This window comes from Pogona vitticeps, chromosome 1, assembly GCF_051106095.1.
Source record: "Pogona vitticeps strain Pit_001003342236 chromosome 1, PviZW2.1, whole genome shotgun sequence".
In the NCBI taxonomy this organism is placed as follows: domain Eukaryota; kingdom Metazoa; phylum Chordata; class Lepidosauria; order Squamata; family Agamidae; genus Pogona; species Pogona vitticeps.
The window spans coordinates 146,776,495-146,790,454 of NC_135783.1; the positions used below are offsets into that span (position 1 = coordinate 146,776,495).

General features: G+C 40.8%; 1 protein-coding gene and 1 non-coding gene across 2 annotated transcripts in view; one reads left to right on the plus strand and one right to left on the minus strand.

Annotated features, from left to right (window-relative positions):
- Window positions 1-13,960, minus strand: part of CTNNA1 (catenin alpha 1) — an 88,992-nt gene that overhangs the window by 26,207 nt on the left and 48,825 nt on the right. Inside the window, exons 8-9 of the mRNA XM_020788057.3 lie at window positions 9,472-9,552; window positions 7,437-7,589 (exon numbers count right to left, since the gene is read on the minus strand). Of these exons, the coding sequence (XP_020643716.1) occupies window positions 7,437-7,589; window positions 9,472-9,552 (234 nt within the window). The remainder of the gene's footprint in view (window positions 1-7,436; window positions 7,590-9,471; window positions 9,553-13,960) is intronic.
- Window positions 6,241-6,407, plus strand: LOC140703377 (U1 spliceosomal RNA). The gene has a single exon (XR_012082797.1). It is a non-coding gene; the product is annotated as a U1 spliceosomal RNA (small nuclear RNA).

Consider the following 13,960-nt stretch of genomic DNA (forward strand, 5'->3'; position numbering starts at 1 on the left):
TCTTGCTTCTGATATCAAATATAGCCTTATTCAATCTGTTATGTCCAGTGGCTGGTCTCAAGGAAACAATTTTAGTTCAGATACCTTTTACAGTTATAATCACCACCACCAATGCAATCAATAATAAAAGAAGGAAGCACAAACACGTTTAAAGCTGACATCTGTTGCTAGCCAAAGCTAACATCTAGGAACAGTCAGAGGCTCTTATGTACAAATAACTGTAGACTACTGCACATATTATGAACAATTTTCATTATTTGGTAATACAATGCCATTCCTTTATGCAATAGCAACACAGTGTCAGCTGTATATGAGTCAGTTTAACTAACCACTGGAAGGAGAACATACATATTAGCTAAAAGTGAACTCAGTTTTACAGCCTATAATTTCAATTAACTATGTAGGCTTCTCAAAAATGTGATTTGGTGTAGCAAGATCACTTATGTGCAAGAAGTTCATATTCAACATTCAATACCATAATTATTGCTACTAACTGGTGCAGAAGATGACAAAAACTAGTTGTTTCTAGAGATCTGCTTGGAGGCTTGCTTTGCTATATAGAGACAAAGACCTTCCATTATTTTCTGGAAGGGTAATGAAAGTCACAGAAAGTTATGTTATTTTTAAGTGAAAACATTCTATATTTTGGAACTTTTTCTCAGAGGAGGGATTCTAAAATGGTTTATAGTTATTAGCTGACAGGTGAATGACAGCTTGTTATTTAAAGCGTACATTTTGCACACAGAAATATGTAAAACTAGCATAAAAAGACAAGAACACTGTGTTCCTTCCCACTGAATTGGCTAAAAATTTGCCTCCTTTTAGCAGCAGCCTCCCAAGGGAAATCAAAACTGGTCAGTAAACCAGTTTCTGCTAACAAGTTAATTGTGTCTATAAAGACTCCTGCATGAACACAGGAACAGAACATTAAAAGCATGTTAATGTATTTCTTTCAAATAACACAGACAACTTCAATGTTATAAAATAAAGCAAGGAGGGGCTTGCATTTTGCATTGGATGTTCGAAGTCTTATGGCTACGGTTACTCCGGGCTGCAACTACAAGTACATCTAGCTATTCTGACATCTCTTTTCACATGCTCCCATGCACATATGCACCTTTTTCTAGGTATAGGTTTGAGATTTTCTTCAATGACAGTACCAAGTAACAGACTCGGGTAGCTACACTGGTGAGAATTAAATTTATAAAACATCATGAGGTGTGTGTCATGTTTGTTTTAAACTTATGAAAAGAAAGCATCCTATATAGCAAATAAACTTAATACAAAGACTTACGGTATATTAACTGCAATCTTTAGAATTAAAAATCATATTTTTATTAAGCCAAAACCAGAAAATGTATTGACAATCTGAAAACTTAAGAGCAAATTTAGGCTAAATCTGGCACCCACACATGCAAACAGTTTAAAGTGCTATTGTCTCCATGTTAAGTGGAGATTTAAAAAGGACTGTAAAATAGTAAAAACCACAAAACAAATATAGGTCTTCTTCCTTCAATAGAGTAACTTTGTAGTTCTGCCAAACATATTTAGTCTGATTAACTGAGATGTCTATTCTAATGCAGTTAAAAGTCGTTCTATGTAGATACATAACAATTTGACCAAATGAAAAGGAACAAGTAGCTTACAGTTTGAAAATGCTTCTTGTAGTACAGGTAGAACAAATAAATGTTTAATGTGGTTAGCAAAGAATGTACTTTTTGCCAAGTTTGTAACCTATCTATGAGAACCTGCCCCTTACATCTTATGAGGCATGGATGACCTGAGGCTGCCTAGTGCTACTGCCAGCATTTCGATGAACAAGTTACTATTTACCCTCAAGTGACAATCCTGCCAGATATAATAGTAACAAATGCATGCACACAATACTTTCCTGTAACACTTTGCCACAATTTGAGCTAATGTGCTAGAGACAGAAATGTGAGGGCTGGGTAGTCTTCTAGAAGGCTGTCCATTCTAAATGTAGATCAAGTCTTTAAATTTTGCTTTGAAGTTAATTAAGAATGACACTAGAATAAGAAATTAGGTTGATGTCTCAAGTGAGGCATTATTGGTTCTATGACGAGTTTACTTGGTGAAAGTTAAGCATACAGCTCCATTATTTGACCAAGCAAATAATGATCATTGCCTCTATGGATCAAACTTCCAGTCTTCAGAATTTCCTGACTGCTGCTTAAGATGTCTTTCTCACAATGGATCATGAAAAGTCACTACTCAAAAGTACTGCAAGAGCTTATCATTAATCCTAACCAACAATGGCTATGTTGCCACACTTTGGGGCTCATTAAAATGGTTTAGAAGTCAAACTAGTCAACCAATGAAATTCAATCTACTTTGTTAAGTCTACAAAGTATTACCTACTGGATTAATTCTGTGGGAAAGGACAGGTTATTTTAGAAGTTGTAAATTAGTTACTGAATTGCATTTCAAGGACTGGGCATCTATTTTCTTTAAAAGCCCTACACATTTCAGCCAAGGTAGATAAACTAGATAATACAAACATGCATACTCACACAGGATGCTGTGCTAGCTTTAAAAAAAAAAACTACCGTATTTGCCGGCGCACAAGACGACTCTTTGGGCCCAAAAAACATGCCTCCAAGTGGGGGGGTCGTCTTGTACGCCGGGTGCACTGAATGACGCGGGGCCACGCTGGCCGGGGAGGAAGGCAGGCGGGCAGGCAGGCAGGCAGTCGGTCTGGATGGATGGAGGGAAGCACAGCCTGCCATGCCTGAGCGGCCAGAGCCCGCTCAGCCTCTTGCCCTCTTCCTCGCCCTCTCGCTGTTGAGCCAGCTACATGCTCGCTCGCCCGCCCCCGCCCGTTTCCTTTTCCTCCTTCTCCTCCTCCTCCTCAGCCTCTTGCCTTCTTCCTCTCCCTCTCGCTGCTGAGCCAGCGCGCTCGCTCACCAGCCACCCGCCTGTTTCCCTTTTCCTCCTCCTCCTCTTGCTCTTCCTCGCCCTCTCGCTGCCATGCCTGAGCCGCCGCCGGGCTGCCCGCTGCCCTGCGCCGCTGAGCCAGCCGCGTGCTCACTTGCCCGCCCGCCCCTGCCCGTTTCCCCTCTTCCTCCTCCTCCTGTTGGGGGGGTTGTCTTATATGGCTGGTCGCCTTGTGCGCCGGCAAATACGGTAACTGCAAATTTTAGTTGTTCTAATCTTATTTAGGGGCACTTCCATTTGATGTCAATCAGAAATCAACTGTATGAATATCAGTTAATTCTGTAGCTCCCTCAAATTTTTGCTCAGCAATTAAATGAGCCTTTAACCTGTGTGCTAATCTGTGCTGGCTTTATATATGATTGTTCTGTTATTTATCCAGCCCCTTGACATCTCAGTCCCATATATTAATAATCTTCACTAAAAAATACTGTGAGATTTGAATTACCACATTTTTCCGTGTATAAAATGACACTTTTTCCTTAAATAATTAGACAAAAAATTGAGGGTCGTTTTATACACAGAAGGCAGCCAGTTTCCCTGCCTTTTGTGAAGCCACAGGGCTTAGCAGAAAGGAAGGCTCCCTTCAGGCAAAGCAGCGATGGAAGGGCTGCACAGTCGCAGCCCTTTGATCCTGAAGCTCGTTCATGGCTGCTTTAACCACTTCCTAAGCCCCACAGGGCTTAGGAAAGCAACCATGAATTCAGGATCAAAGGGCTGCGAACTGCCGACCAAAGGGAGTCTTCCCTTTCTTTTTGCCAAGCCCCATGGCTTCGCAAAAGGCAAGGAAAAAAGGCGGTCAAATTGACAAGCCACTTTGAAGCCCCATGGCTTTGCAAAAGGCAAGGAAAAGTGGTTGTCAAAGTGACCACCACTTTTCCTTTTGAGAAGCCATGGGGATTAGCAAAAAAGAAGGGAAGGCTCCCTTTGGGTAAAGCAGCGGCTCCCTTCCTTTTTGCTAAGCCCTGAGGCTTCGCAAAAGCCAAAGAAAAGCAGTGGTCAAAGGGAGCCCTTTGATCCCTGCTTTTTCCTTCCTTTTGCTAAGCTCCATGGCTTAGCAAAATGAAGGGGAAAGCAGGGATCAAATTTTCTAATTTGGGGTTAGAAAGGGGGTTCTTATACATTGGGTTGTCTTATAAATGGAAAAATATGGTAGATAATACAGTTTTTTCTGTCGTGACTGACTGGTGATGGTTCATTTATAAATCCAAGTCATCACTTGATGAAATAAGTGAGATTTATGGACAGTGGTGCCCCGCTAGACAGTTACCCGCATGACAGTTTTTTCGCTAGACATTGACTTTTTGTGATCGCTATAGCGATTCGCAAAACAGTGATTCATATGGAGGAATTTTGCTGGACAATGTTTGGTCCCTGCTTTGCAAACCATTTTTCGCTAGACAACGATTTTGACAGCATCCTCCGTGCTCGCAAAACAGGTGTTTTCGGGACCTAAGCTTCGCAAGACAGCGATTTAAACAGCTGATCGGCGGTTTGCAAAGCAGCTTTCCTATGGCCAATCTTCGCTAGACAACGACGATTCTTCCCCATTGGAACGCATTAAACAGGCTTCAATGCATTCCAATGGGGAAATGCTTTTCGCTAGACAATGATTTCACTAAACAGCAATTTCAGTGGAACGGATTATCATCGTCTAGCGAGGCACCACTGTATGTGTTAACCAATCATTATAGAGTGTGAGGAATTTTTAACTTAAAAATTACAGCTCTTCTCTGCAAAGGACTTCACATCAATATAAACCGTTTCTATGCTCCTTTTAAAAGCAGTATGTTGTACTGGTAAAATAAACAGAAACAACACGTCAGTGTGAATAAAATGCAGAAGTGAAGTTACCTTCTTTACTTCAATCTTTCATAATAACCACATCATTTCCCACAGCAATGAAACATATAAAACTGCACAGCTGTTTCTAATGTAATCATTCAAGTCCATAAGCACCAATACTTGGAAAGTTCAATTATTTGGCACTAACCAAATGGAGGCTTTTATCTTCAGTATTTATGCAGTCATATTTCTAAACTTTCTTCTGTAACTTGTTAATAAGGATTTTATAAAACGTAATTTGTACTGAAAACCAGTGTGGGATCAGGATTAAGGAAAGCTGGGTAATTCCCTGGGGGTGGCAATAGTGAAGCACTCCATGACCATCTCACATATCTTCCAAACCCCATCATAGTCATGATAAGTCAGAAGTAACTTAGCATACAGCAACAACAAATTGCATGGGTAACCCTAGACAAGCTTCCAGATGTACAAAAGGTAAATGTAACATCACTTACTTTGACATGGTTTTTAAAAATCAGAAAAGTTTAGAAAAACTAATATGTATAATATGTAAAAAGTTTGAACACCGGGGAAACTAAATTTTGTTTAAGTTTGTGTACATGTGGTAGGCAAGAATGGTTTTTGTATAGCAAGGGAACACACTACCTAAGTTTCATATACTTCCAGATGACAAAAGCAGTATCAGAGTTGCTTGAAAATGTACTTTCGTTTGGCAAAGTTATGCTGCAGCAAAAATACATAATACAGTGGTGCCTTGCAAGATGATTTCAATTCGTTCCATGGAAATTGCTGTCTTGCGAAAACATCGTCTTGTGAAACCCAGTTCCCCATTGGAATGCACTGAAATCTATTTAATGCGTTCCAATTGGGGAAAAAATCACTGTCTTGCAAAAATTATCCATAGAAGAAAGACATCGTCTTGCAAAACACAGTTCCCCATACCATCTTGGGGAAAAGCAATCCCCTCACCTGCACTGCCTTTGGAAATTCAATGGGTCTCAGATAGCCTTCTCCCTCTTTCTCTCTCCAGCAACAAAGAAAGAGTTTCTTTGTTGATGGAGAGAAAAAGGGGGTAAAAGGAGTCAAACCCCCTTTTGCCCCTGACCCCCCAAGTCATGGTGACCCCCTGGCTGCACCTCCCACTCAGTACAGGGCTGCACAGCCCCAGTACTGCCAGAGGCCAAGAGAGCTCCTCCGTGTTTTGGGGTGCCCTGCGGGATCCCCATCAGGGCTAGGTGTTCCTCCCACAATCCTCTAGTGCACAGGTACTAGCATAAGGTATTAGCACTAGAGGATTGTGGGAGGAACACTTAGCCCCTGATGGGGGTCCCGCAGGGCACCCCAAAACACGGAGGAGCTCTCTTGGCCTCTGGCAGGACTGGGGCTGTGCAGCCCTATACTGAGTGGGAGGTGCAGCCAGGGGGTCAGCATGACTGGGGGGGGTTAGGGGACAGAATGGGGTGGAAATGCAAGGGCCATCTAACTCATACCTTGCAGGGTAAATACCATGTCATAAAAATGGTTTTCCCAGGGGGAGGTTCATCCATTGCACTTTGGGTGTGCTGTTGACCCCTGTGATTTCCCTAAATGTGGGGAACTCAGCTACATAATTTATGTTAATAAGGGGATTACATTTATGATTTCCCTGTTTTTTTTACAATCTCTTTATCCTTTGGTTTCTGGCTATTTTCACCACTTTCTATCATTTAAATTTGCAGCCATAGCCCCATTGGCAATGCTTTGCAAGATGGTTTCCCCCCCAATTAGAACACATTAATTACATAAGACGTACTTTTTTATCCCAAAAAAGTGGGGGAGAAAGTGTATGCTGTTTTTTTTCCAGGAGGCAGACCCTGAAAAGCCAGCAACATACACTTTTGTCCCAGCAGCATATACTTTTTTGGGATAAAAAAAGTAGGTCTTATGTAATTAACGTGTTCGAATTGGGGGGGGGGAACTGTCTTGCAAAACAGTTTTTTTTTTTTTAAAAAAAAACTGCCTTGTGAGGCAAGGACCTAAACATCCTCCAGCGAAAATTGCCCATAGGAATAATCGCTTTGGGAAGCATAACATTGCTCAAAAAAAGCCACCGTCTAGCGAATTCATCATTTTGCAAGGCAATCGTCTTGCGAGGCAACACTGTACATTATATAAAACATAGCTGCTGAAATATACCAGCTGTGCAACAGGGTATTTGCTACCCTCTTGTGAAAGCATAAGCCCCAGCTGGGCAAGTTTGGCCTCTATGAACACAACATAGAGATCCCTTGAGAATGGCTCAGCATGCTGCCTTATGGAGCAGTTATGATCCACCATTAAAAACAGGACCTTGGCCGCTCTCTCTTCTAGCAAGTACTACTTCTTCGTCATAAAACTATTTTAACAGCATGCATGCCAGAAACTAACAGTAGACAATTGAGATGATTTCTTCAAGTTCTACTTATCTTTATAGATCTATAAAATTAAGAGATTAGTTTGTGCTCCCCTGCTTGCCCAAAGACACGTCTAATTCATGTATCTGTTCTAAACAGAAATATCAAATCATGACGAAGAGATTTTATTTCACCATACCAGAGCCCAAGGTCATTCAGTAAAACTTATCAGCAGTGGCTTCAGGAGTAACAATATGTAAGTGTCTTAACACAAAGCAAAACAGCATCCATATTTAATCATATTACCTCAATCAGCTTGTTGGCATGTTCACGGAAAACCTGGGCATATTCCTTAACTTCTTTTTCATTGCCATTCTTGGCAGCTTCAATAAGAACTAGAAGTGGTACATTTGTTTCCAAAAAGGAATCTGAAACATGGTCCATAACAGCTTTGCGAAGCTATGAACAAATATAAAAACAATATTAATCTCTCACCAAAATAACTGTCATGCCAAACTCTTATATTAATACAAGTCAAAACATCTTAGTTTGTCCATTGTCCTTCTACTAAATACAACACAATTCACTTCAGTATAAATTGACACAACCGAATGAAGCCTATTCTGAAGCAATCTCCTTCCAATGGACATAATCTATAAACATGTCTTGCAAACATCTCCACTTTAAAATAGTTTTAAAAGGAAAGAGTATTCCAAAATAATTGGGAGATATTTGCCTGGAATTAGGGAACAGAACTTGTTTAAAAGTACTATTTTAGATTTAAAACAGAACTACATCCAACAGTAAATGTCTCTGGTTAGCTATCAATATTTAATATTATACAGATGGGCACAAACTGCCAGTCTGGGTCAGTTCATCTGTTGGTCCATCAGGTGTTCCATTGTTCTCAGCCCTGCCTCCTCTGGCAGGTCCCCACTCAGAGGCAGCGGCCAGAGGAGGCAGGGCAGGGAAACCCGAGTGCTGCCTGAGTGGGTGCCCACCGGAGGGAGTGGGGCTCAGGATTGTGGAACACCTGTTGGATCAATAGATGAAAAAGTATGAACCACTGAATCGGTGATTCATGGTCATCTCTAAATGCTTTTTATGCCAATACTATTCTCAGAAAAATTTCCATTCACAAGTAAATTCTATAGGTTTTGATGCTATAGCTACACAACCTGGTCAGTACTTAACTTTTGAATTATAACTCCCCAATAATCACAGATTTTGAAACAGCTCAAGTTTTCCAATATCTATAATTCACCACTTAATTAACAAGAGCTTTCAAAAAGTCTGGATCTGACCTACAAAGCTATCTTGCTATCTCTCTGCAGCATAAACAAATTCAAAATTATATATGGGTGAAGTGCATCCTTCAGGGGTGCAAAACACAGCCCCAGTCTTCTCGCACCCATTTTCTGCTATCTTTTAAAAATATTTAGCTCAGAATGTCCCCTTCTGCATCTATTTCAGACTGAGGATTCTGATTTTTTTTCCAAAGTCAAAGCCAATCAAAACAACTTGGGAGCAGCAGAAAAAGCAGCCCAATTGCTGTGTGAAGCCACTAGAGGGTGCAAAGGGGCTTTTTCAATTTAAAAAAATTAAGAAAAACATTTTTGACAGGGGGTGTTTGGGAGTAGGTGTGGTCTTCCAAGGTTTTGGAAGGCATGTGCAGCTCCTAGATACCTGGAAGTTCTATTCCTGTTACAAATGAAAGTGTAGAAGATCCATCAAATTTTGGTTGCTGAAAAGCAAATTAATTTTTAAAAGCTGTGAGGTACATTTCATTTGTGAAGTATGACTACAATGCTCCAAACATCTCAGTGTTCATCTGGATTTCAGCTTCTTCCTCTTTGGCATGTTCAACCTAGCCGCCTAGAGTGCTCTTAACCGACTAGATAGGCGGGATATAAATAAAATAAATAAATAATAAATAAAACAAATATGTAAGCCACAGAACTAACACGGTTATTTTCACTAATGCCTCTCTGACGTGCTCTCTACCAAAAAAGAGTTCATCCTAGGGAGTTAATTCCTACAAGAAGTTGTGTGGTCACAACAGACCCGTGCTGTTGAGAGGAGAGAGAGAGAGAGAGAGGAATATGGGTTTCTCATACCTTCAGTTCAGTTTGTTTAAAACAATACTTCAGAATTTTCTGTGAAAACAATAGGAATCCCTATTCTCAACATCTGCTTGCTAAAGTTCCAAATGAACCCAAATGCTTAGATTTCAGCTACAATGGACAGATCTAAAGACTTCTAGAATCAAGTTGACATGAAAAATGGAATGTTATTTTGCAAAACTTTCTGAATAAGAATTTCATCCACATGTATACTCTACCTGTCTACGCAAATCCCTTGTCTTTTTTGTCATTTTATCTATTGCCAAGTTTAGAGCATCGCTTCTTTCTCTGCGTCCAGCCTAGAAAAACAGATAAAACTAAGTTAGATTAATGCGTTGTCCCCGCTAAAATGGCTGCAATTCAAAGCTTACACACACTTGGACTTTTTCATTCATTTCAGTCTCAAGGGCAAACAGTCAGTAGAGAATGTGTTTAAAACTCAGCTTCCACGCACAACTCAGGAGCCCTGCTGGGGTCTGAATATACGAACTCACTAATATAGATATTAGTTCCAGACATCTGCCACATACATAAAAATGCTATAATCGACATCAACCTAGATATTTTGCTTCCATAATGAGCAAACTGAAGTGGGCTCCAGCAGTTTCAAAACCTGCTGATTCCTACAATTTTATAAGTAGAAAAATAGCAAGACTACCTACATTCAGGGTTGGGAGGTCCCTGGACAAAATCTACTTCTGTTATTTTGTCACTACCTTCCTGCACATATTCCTAAGAATACCATCATATGCTTTTCAACTGCAATACACTTTAGAAACAAATAAGGACTGAAAAACAAGGTACGACTGTGGTAATTAAGGTACATACAAAAAGCAGAACAGTGGCAAGGACTCTCAGCCAGGCCTTTTATGTCACAATATTTACAGTCTCCAATGACAGCAGGATGCTATCAACAGCAAAAGGAACTGTCAAGGAAAAAAGATTGCACTAAGGGCTCTTGTTTCTGACCAGTGAATCTGGAGTCTGCACAGCAACAGAACAACAAGCCAGGTTATACTGTTATCTCAGCATGACAGATGCTAATACAGTGTCAGATCATAAAACCCCATGCCAGGCATATGAGGGTGTTAGGGGGATACAGAGTGGAAAGAATGGCACTGCTCAGGCAGGATCCCAGAATAGTAGAAAGCCAAGTCACCTTTTGCACAGGTGGCAGTGTTGCACTGCAAAAACATCTGTTGAATTTAAGGGACAGAACAAGTGGAACATCTCTATATTCAGAAATACAGTAAGGGAGTTTTAGGAGTAAATATATTTACTTTGTTTATAGTCTCAAATTATAGTATAGACAGGTAGCACCTATCTGTCAAATATATAATCTCATTAAACTTGTGTTCCTTTGGGAATCTGAACATTCTGCCCTTGTCTAGAAGCACTGTCTTACTGCACACTTCACCACTCTTTGCTATACTCCACAGTGGGGAGAGAGGGAACTGGAGAAGAGCTCTGAGGTTCTGCTCACATGCTGGAACACGAAGTGTGCATTTGGGCTTCCAGAAGATCTTTACCTATGTCTTATTTTTAACACCTCAGCCTCACCTACTTTGAAGTGATTTTAAAGTTTACAGTACTGTTGATAATCTGAAGATGCTGCAGTAGGATTATGGACACTATGAATCAATTTCTGTGTGCAACATATGGTGCATGATTTGTGTAAAGTATGAGAAATTATTTATACATCCCCTTTCAAAGATCAGACATCTCCCAAGACTAATAATGATCGTGCTGTCAAGTCAATTCTGATTTATGGTGAGCCTCTGCTAGGTAGAGAATACTCAGAAGTGGTTTCACATTCTCTTCTTCTTGGTAGCATCCTGAGACTGTGCAGCTTCCCCAATATCACACAGGTTGGCTATCCTGAGATGTACAGTGGGGGACTGAATTCCCAACCTTTGGCTCCCCACCCAGATACCTAACTCATTGAGCTATCCGGCTAGCTCTCCCAAAACTACAGAACAAATATTTGTCTCCCTGATTGTCTGCCTCAAGACTCTGGATAGTAAAACGTACCAGAAAACAAAATTTAGCTACATTACAATTGGGAAGATGGTGCCTCTCCACAAAGGTAAACAAATAATGAATTTGGCAAGATAAGGATACTGAGGGAGGAGGTACTCAATGACTCTCCTGTTAAAAGCCCACAGCACTGACCATCATTGCTACCCTTACATTCATTTAGTCAACTATAAGTGGCATTAAAAGCAAAGATCCACTGAAATCATGTTACCTATCCTTAAATGAGAGTCCCCATTCACGTAAGTAATCATGTAGCATACAAAATGAAAACCCAATTAAAAGAAGTGGTTAGTGGCAGACAGACCATGCAGAAAGGGAAGTAGGGCAACTGTACAAAGATATTTCAAAATTACCTAAGATGTCCACTCTTACTGCAAATAATTGATACTATTTTTGAAATGTCCCATCTTTCTTCCCTATGTTTACTCCAGTCCTGTAAATAAGACAACTTTTTTTATCCTGGGTCTACCAGAGGATGAATAGCTCCTACAGCAACCCACTGTTGTTCTACAAAGAGCAGGATCTGCTCAGTTTTGTTCCAGGTGCCAAAGAGGAACAGAGTATTTTACTCTTTCACCAGCCTAACTATTTGTTCTACAGGCATTCTTTATTGTTTCTGTGTATCAAACCAGCACTTTACAAGGATTGCTTACAGATATGAGAAAAGGCCTATGTCTGGAACCATGTAGGAGACCGGCAACAATTACAGCAGTGATCGTCAGGGAGAACAATTACAGCCATTGCATAAAAGTGCTGCTCTGAATGATACTGCAAAGGCAGATTGACTATAGTTCTTTCCTACTTTAGTTGTAAGTTATCTCAACCACATACATATCAATCTCCATGAAAGGCAAATGCCATAGTCTGCTGTGGATATTCTATCTACTTTACTTAATCCCATGAAGAGACTGGACAGATTCAGAGCCAACAGAGCCCCCCTGAGAAATGATAATGCCAGGGATCCCTAGAATACTTCACAGATAACCACAGGAATCTCTAATCCTGGAGTGAGGACTGATTTTTTTAAAGCTATCATGGGCTCAGAAAGACCACTGGTTCTAACTATACTGAGAATGGCTTTCCAATATCACATAGCCAAGGTTGCTTGAATTCAGGTCCTCTCAAATTGCAGAACATATGTACTAGGCAGAAGTGTAGTGACTTTGTTTTGTAATAAATTTTCTGTTGTTTTTATCTATACTGCAAACACCTTTGGGTCTCAGGTCTTGGGAAGAGGTGGCATATTAAAGCAAGCATGAGCCTGGAACATACAGTGGTGCCTCGCAGAACGGTCGCTCCGTAGAGCGACGAATCTGCGCAACGGTGCCGTTTTTGCAATCGCAAAACAGCACCTAGACAGGGCAGGAATCACAGAGCGAAGGGCGGTAAGCGGTTCGCTTACCAACCTTCGCTTTGCGACCCGCCCATCAGCTGTTAGGTGGGTCCAAAATGGCAGCCGGAACAGCCGAAATGGCCGGGCGCAGCGTTTTTGCGCCCTTGGTAAGCGAGGGGAGGGTGCGAAAAGGCTGCCGGAACAGCCGAAATGGCTGCGCGCAGCGTTTTCGCGCCCTCCCCTCGCTTACCAAGGGCGCGAAAACGCTGCGCCTCCCCCCCTTCGGCTGTTCCGGTGGCCATTTTGGACCCGCCGGACAGCTGATCGCAGCGTTTTCGCGCCCTCGTTCAGCGAGGGGAGGGCATGAAAATGGCTGCCAGCATCGTTGAACGTTGAGTATTCAGCCCAATTGGAACGCATTAAACACTGTTTAATGTGTTCCAATTGGTTTTCTTGCCCCGTTCAACGATGCTTTCACACAGCGAGGGTTAATCTGGAACGGATTAACCTCGCTGTGCCAGGCACCACTGTATTGGGTCTGAGGAAGTTGTACATACTGGGAGCAACAACAAGCATGGCTAAGGAAAATGATACAGTGACACTGCTGAAGCTAAATCATACCTAGAAAACCTTGGGATAGGTTTCTATAAATTGGAACAATCTGACAGCACATAATTATTAATCATTATTACAGTCAGCACAAGGAATGTAAGTGAGAATTTATTGTTTGCCAACTGATTCTATATGTATTATCATGTTTAAAAAATGTTTACTGTTTTTAATGCTAATATCAGATCAAGCTTCAAAGTATTTTTCTTAGACATTAGGTTATATCCACTCAGGCCTAAAACCAATTATTAGTCCCAACTAGAATTTACAAAGGTGCGGATTTACCAAGTTCCTGCTGACTTAGCAGGTCTATGTTACTTCAGAGTACCAAATGGATTTAGGAATTTAACTAAAAGTTGCATTTGATTACATAGCCTGTCTCTGCTTTGATATTCCTTCCCAACCTTATGACAAATAGTGCCAATGAACAATTTGAAACTGGGATTCTACCACACAGAAAGAGGAAGTTCTATAAATCCATACCACCATGAAAAAACAAACAATTCATAATTCAAAATCTAAAAATAAAAGTGATGCAAATACCCACAACAACTAGTATTATACATTTTAAGAACTAATTTACTGTTCAGTTTTTTAAAAAAACATGGAAGTATCATACTTCTAACAAGAATCTTAACCAGATTATTGACCTGCCCCATATTACCCTATATAAGAAATAGACTACAGTGGTGCCTCGCTTAACGAGCGCACCGTTTAACGACATATCC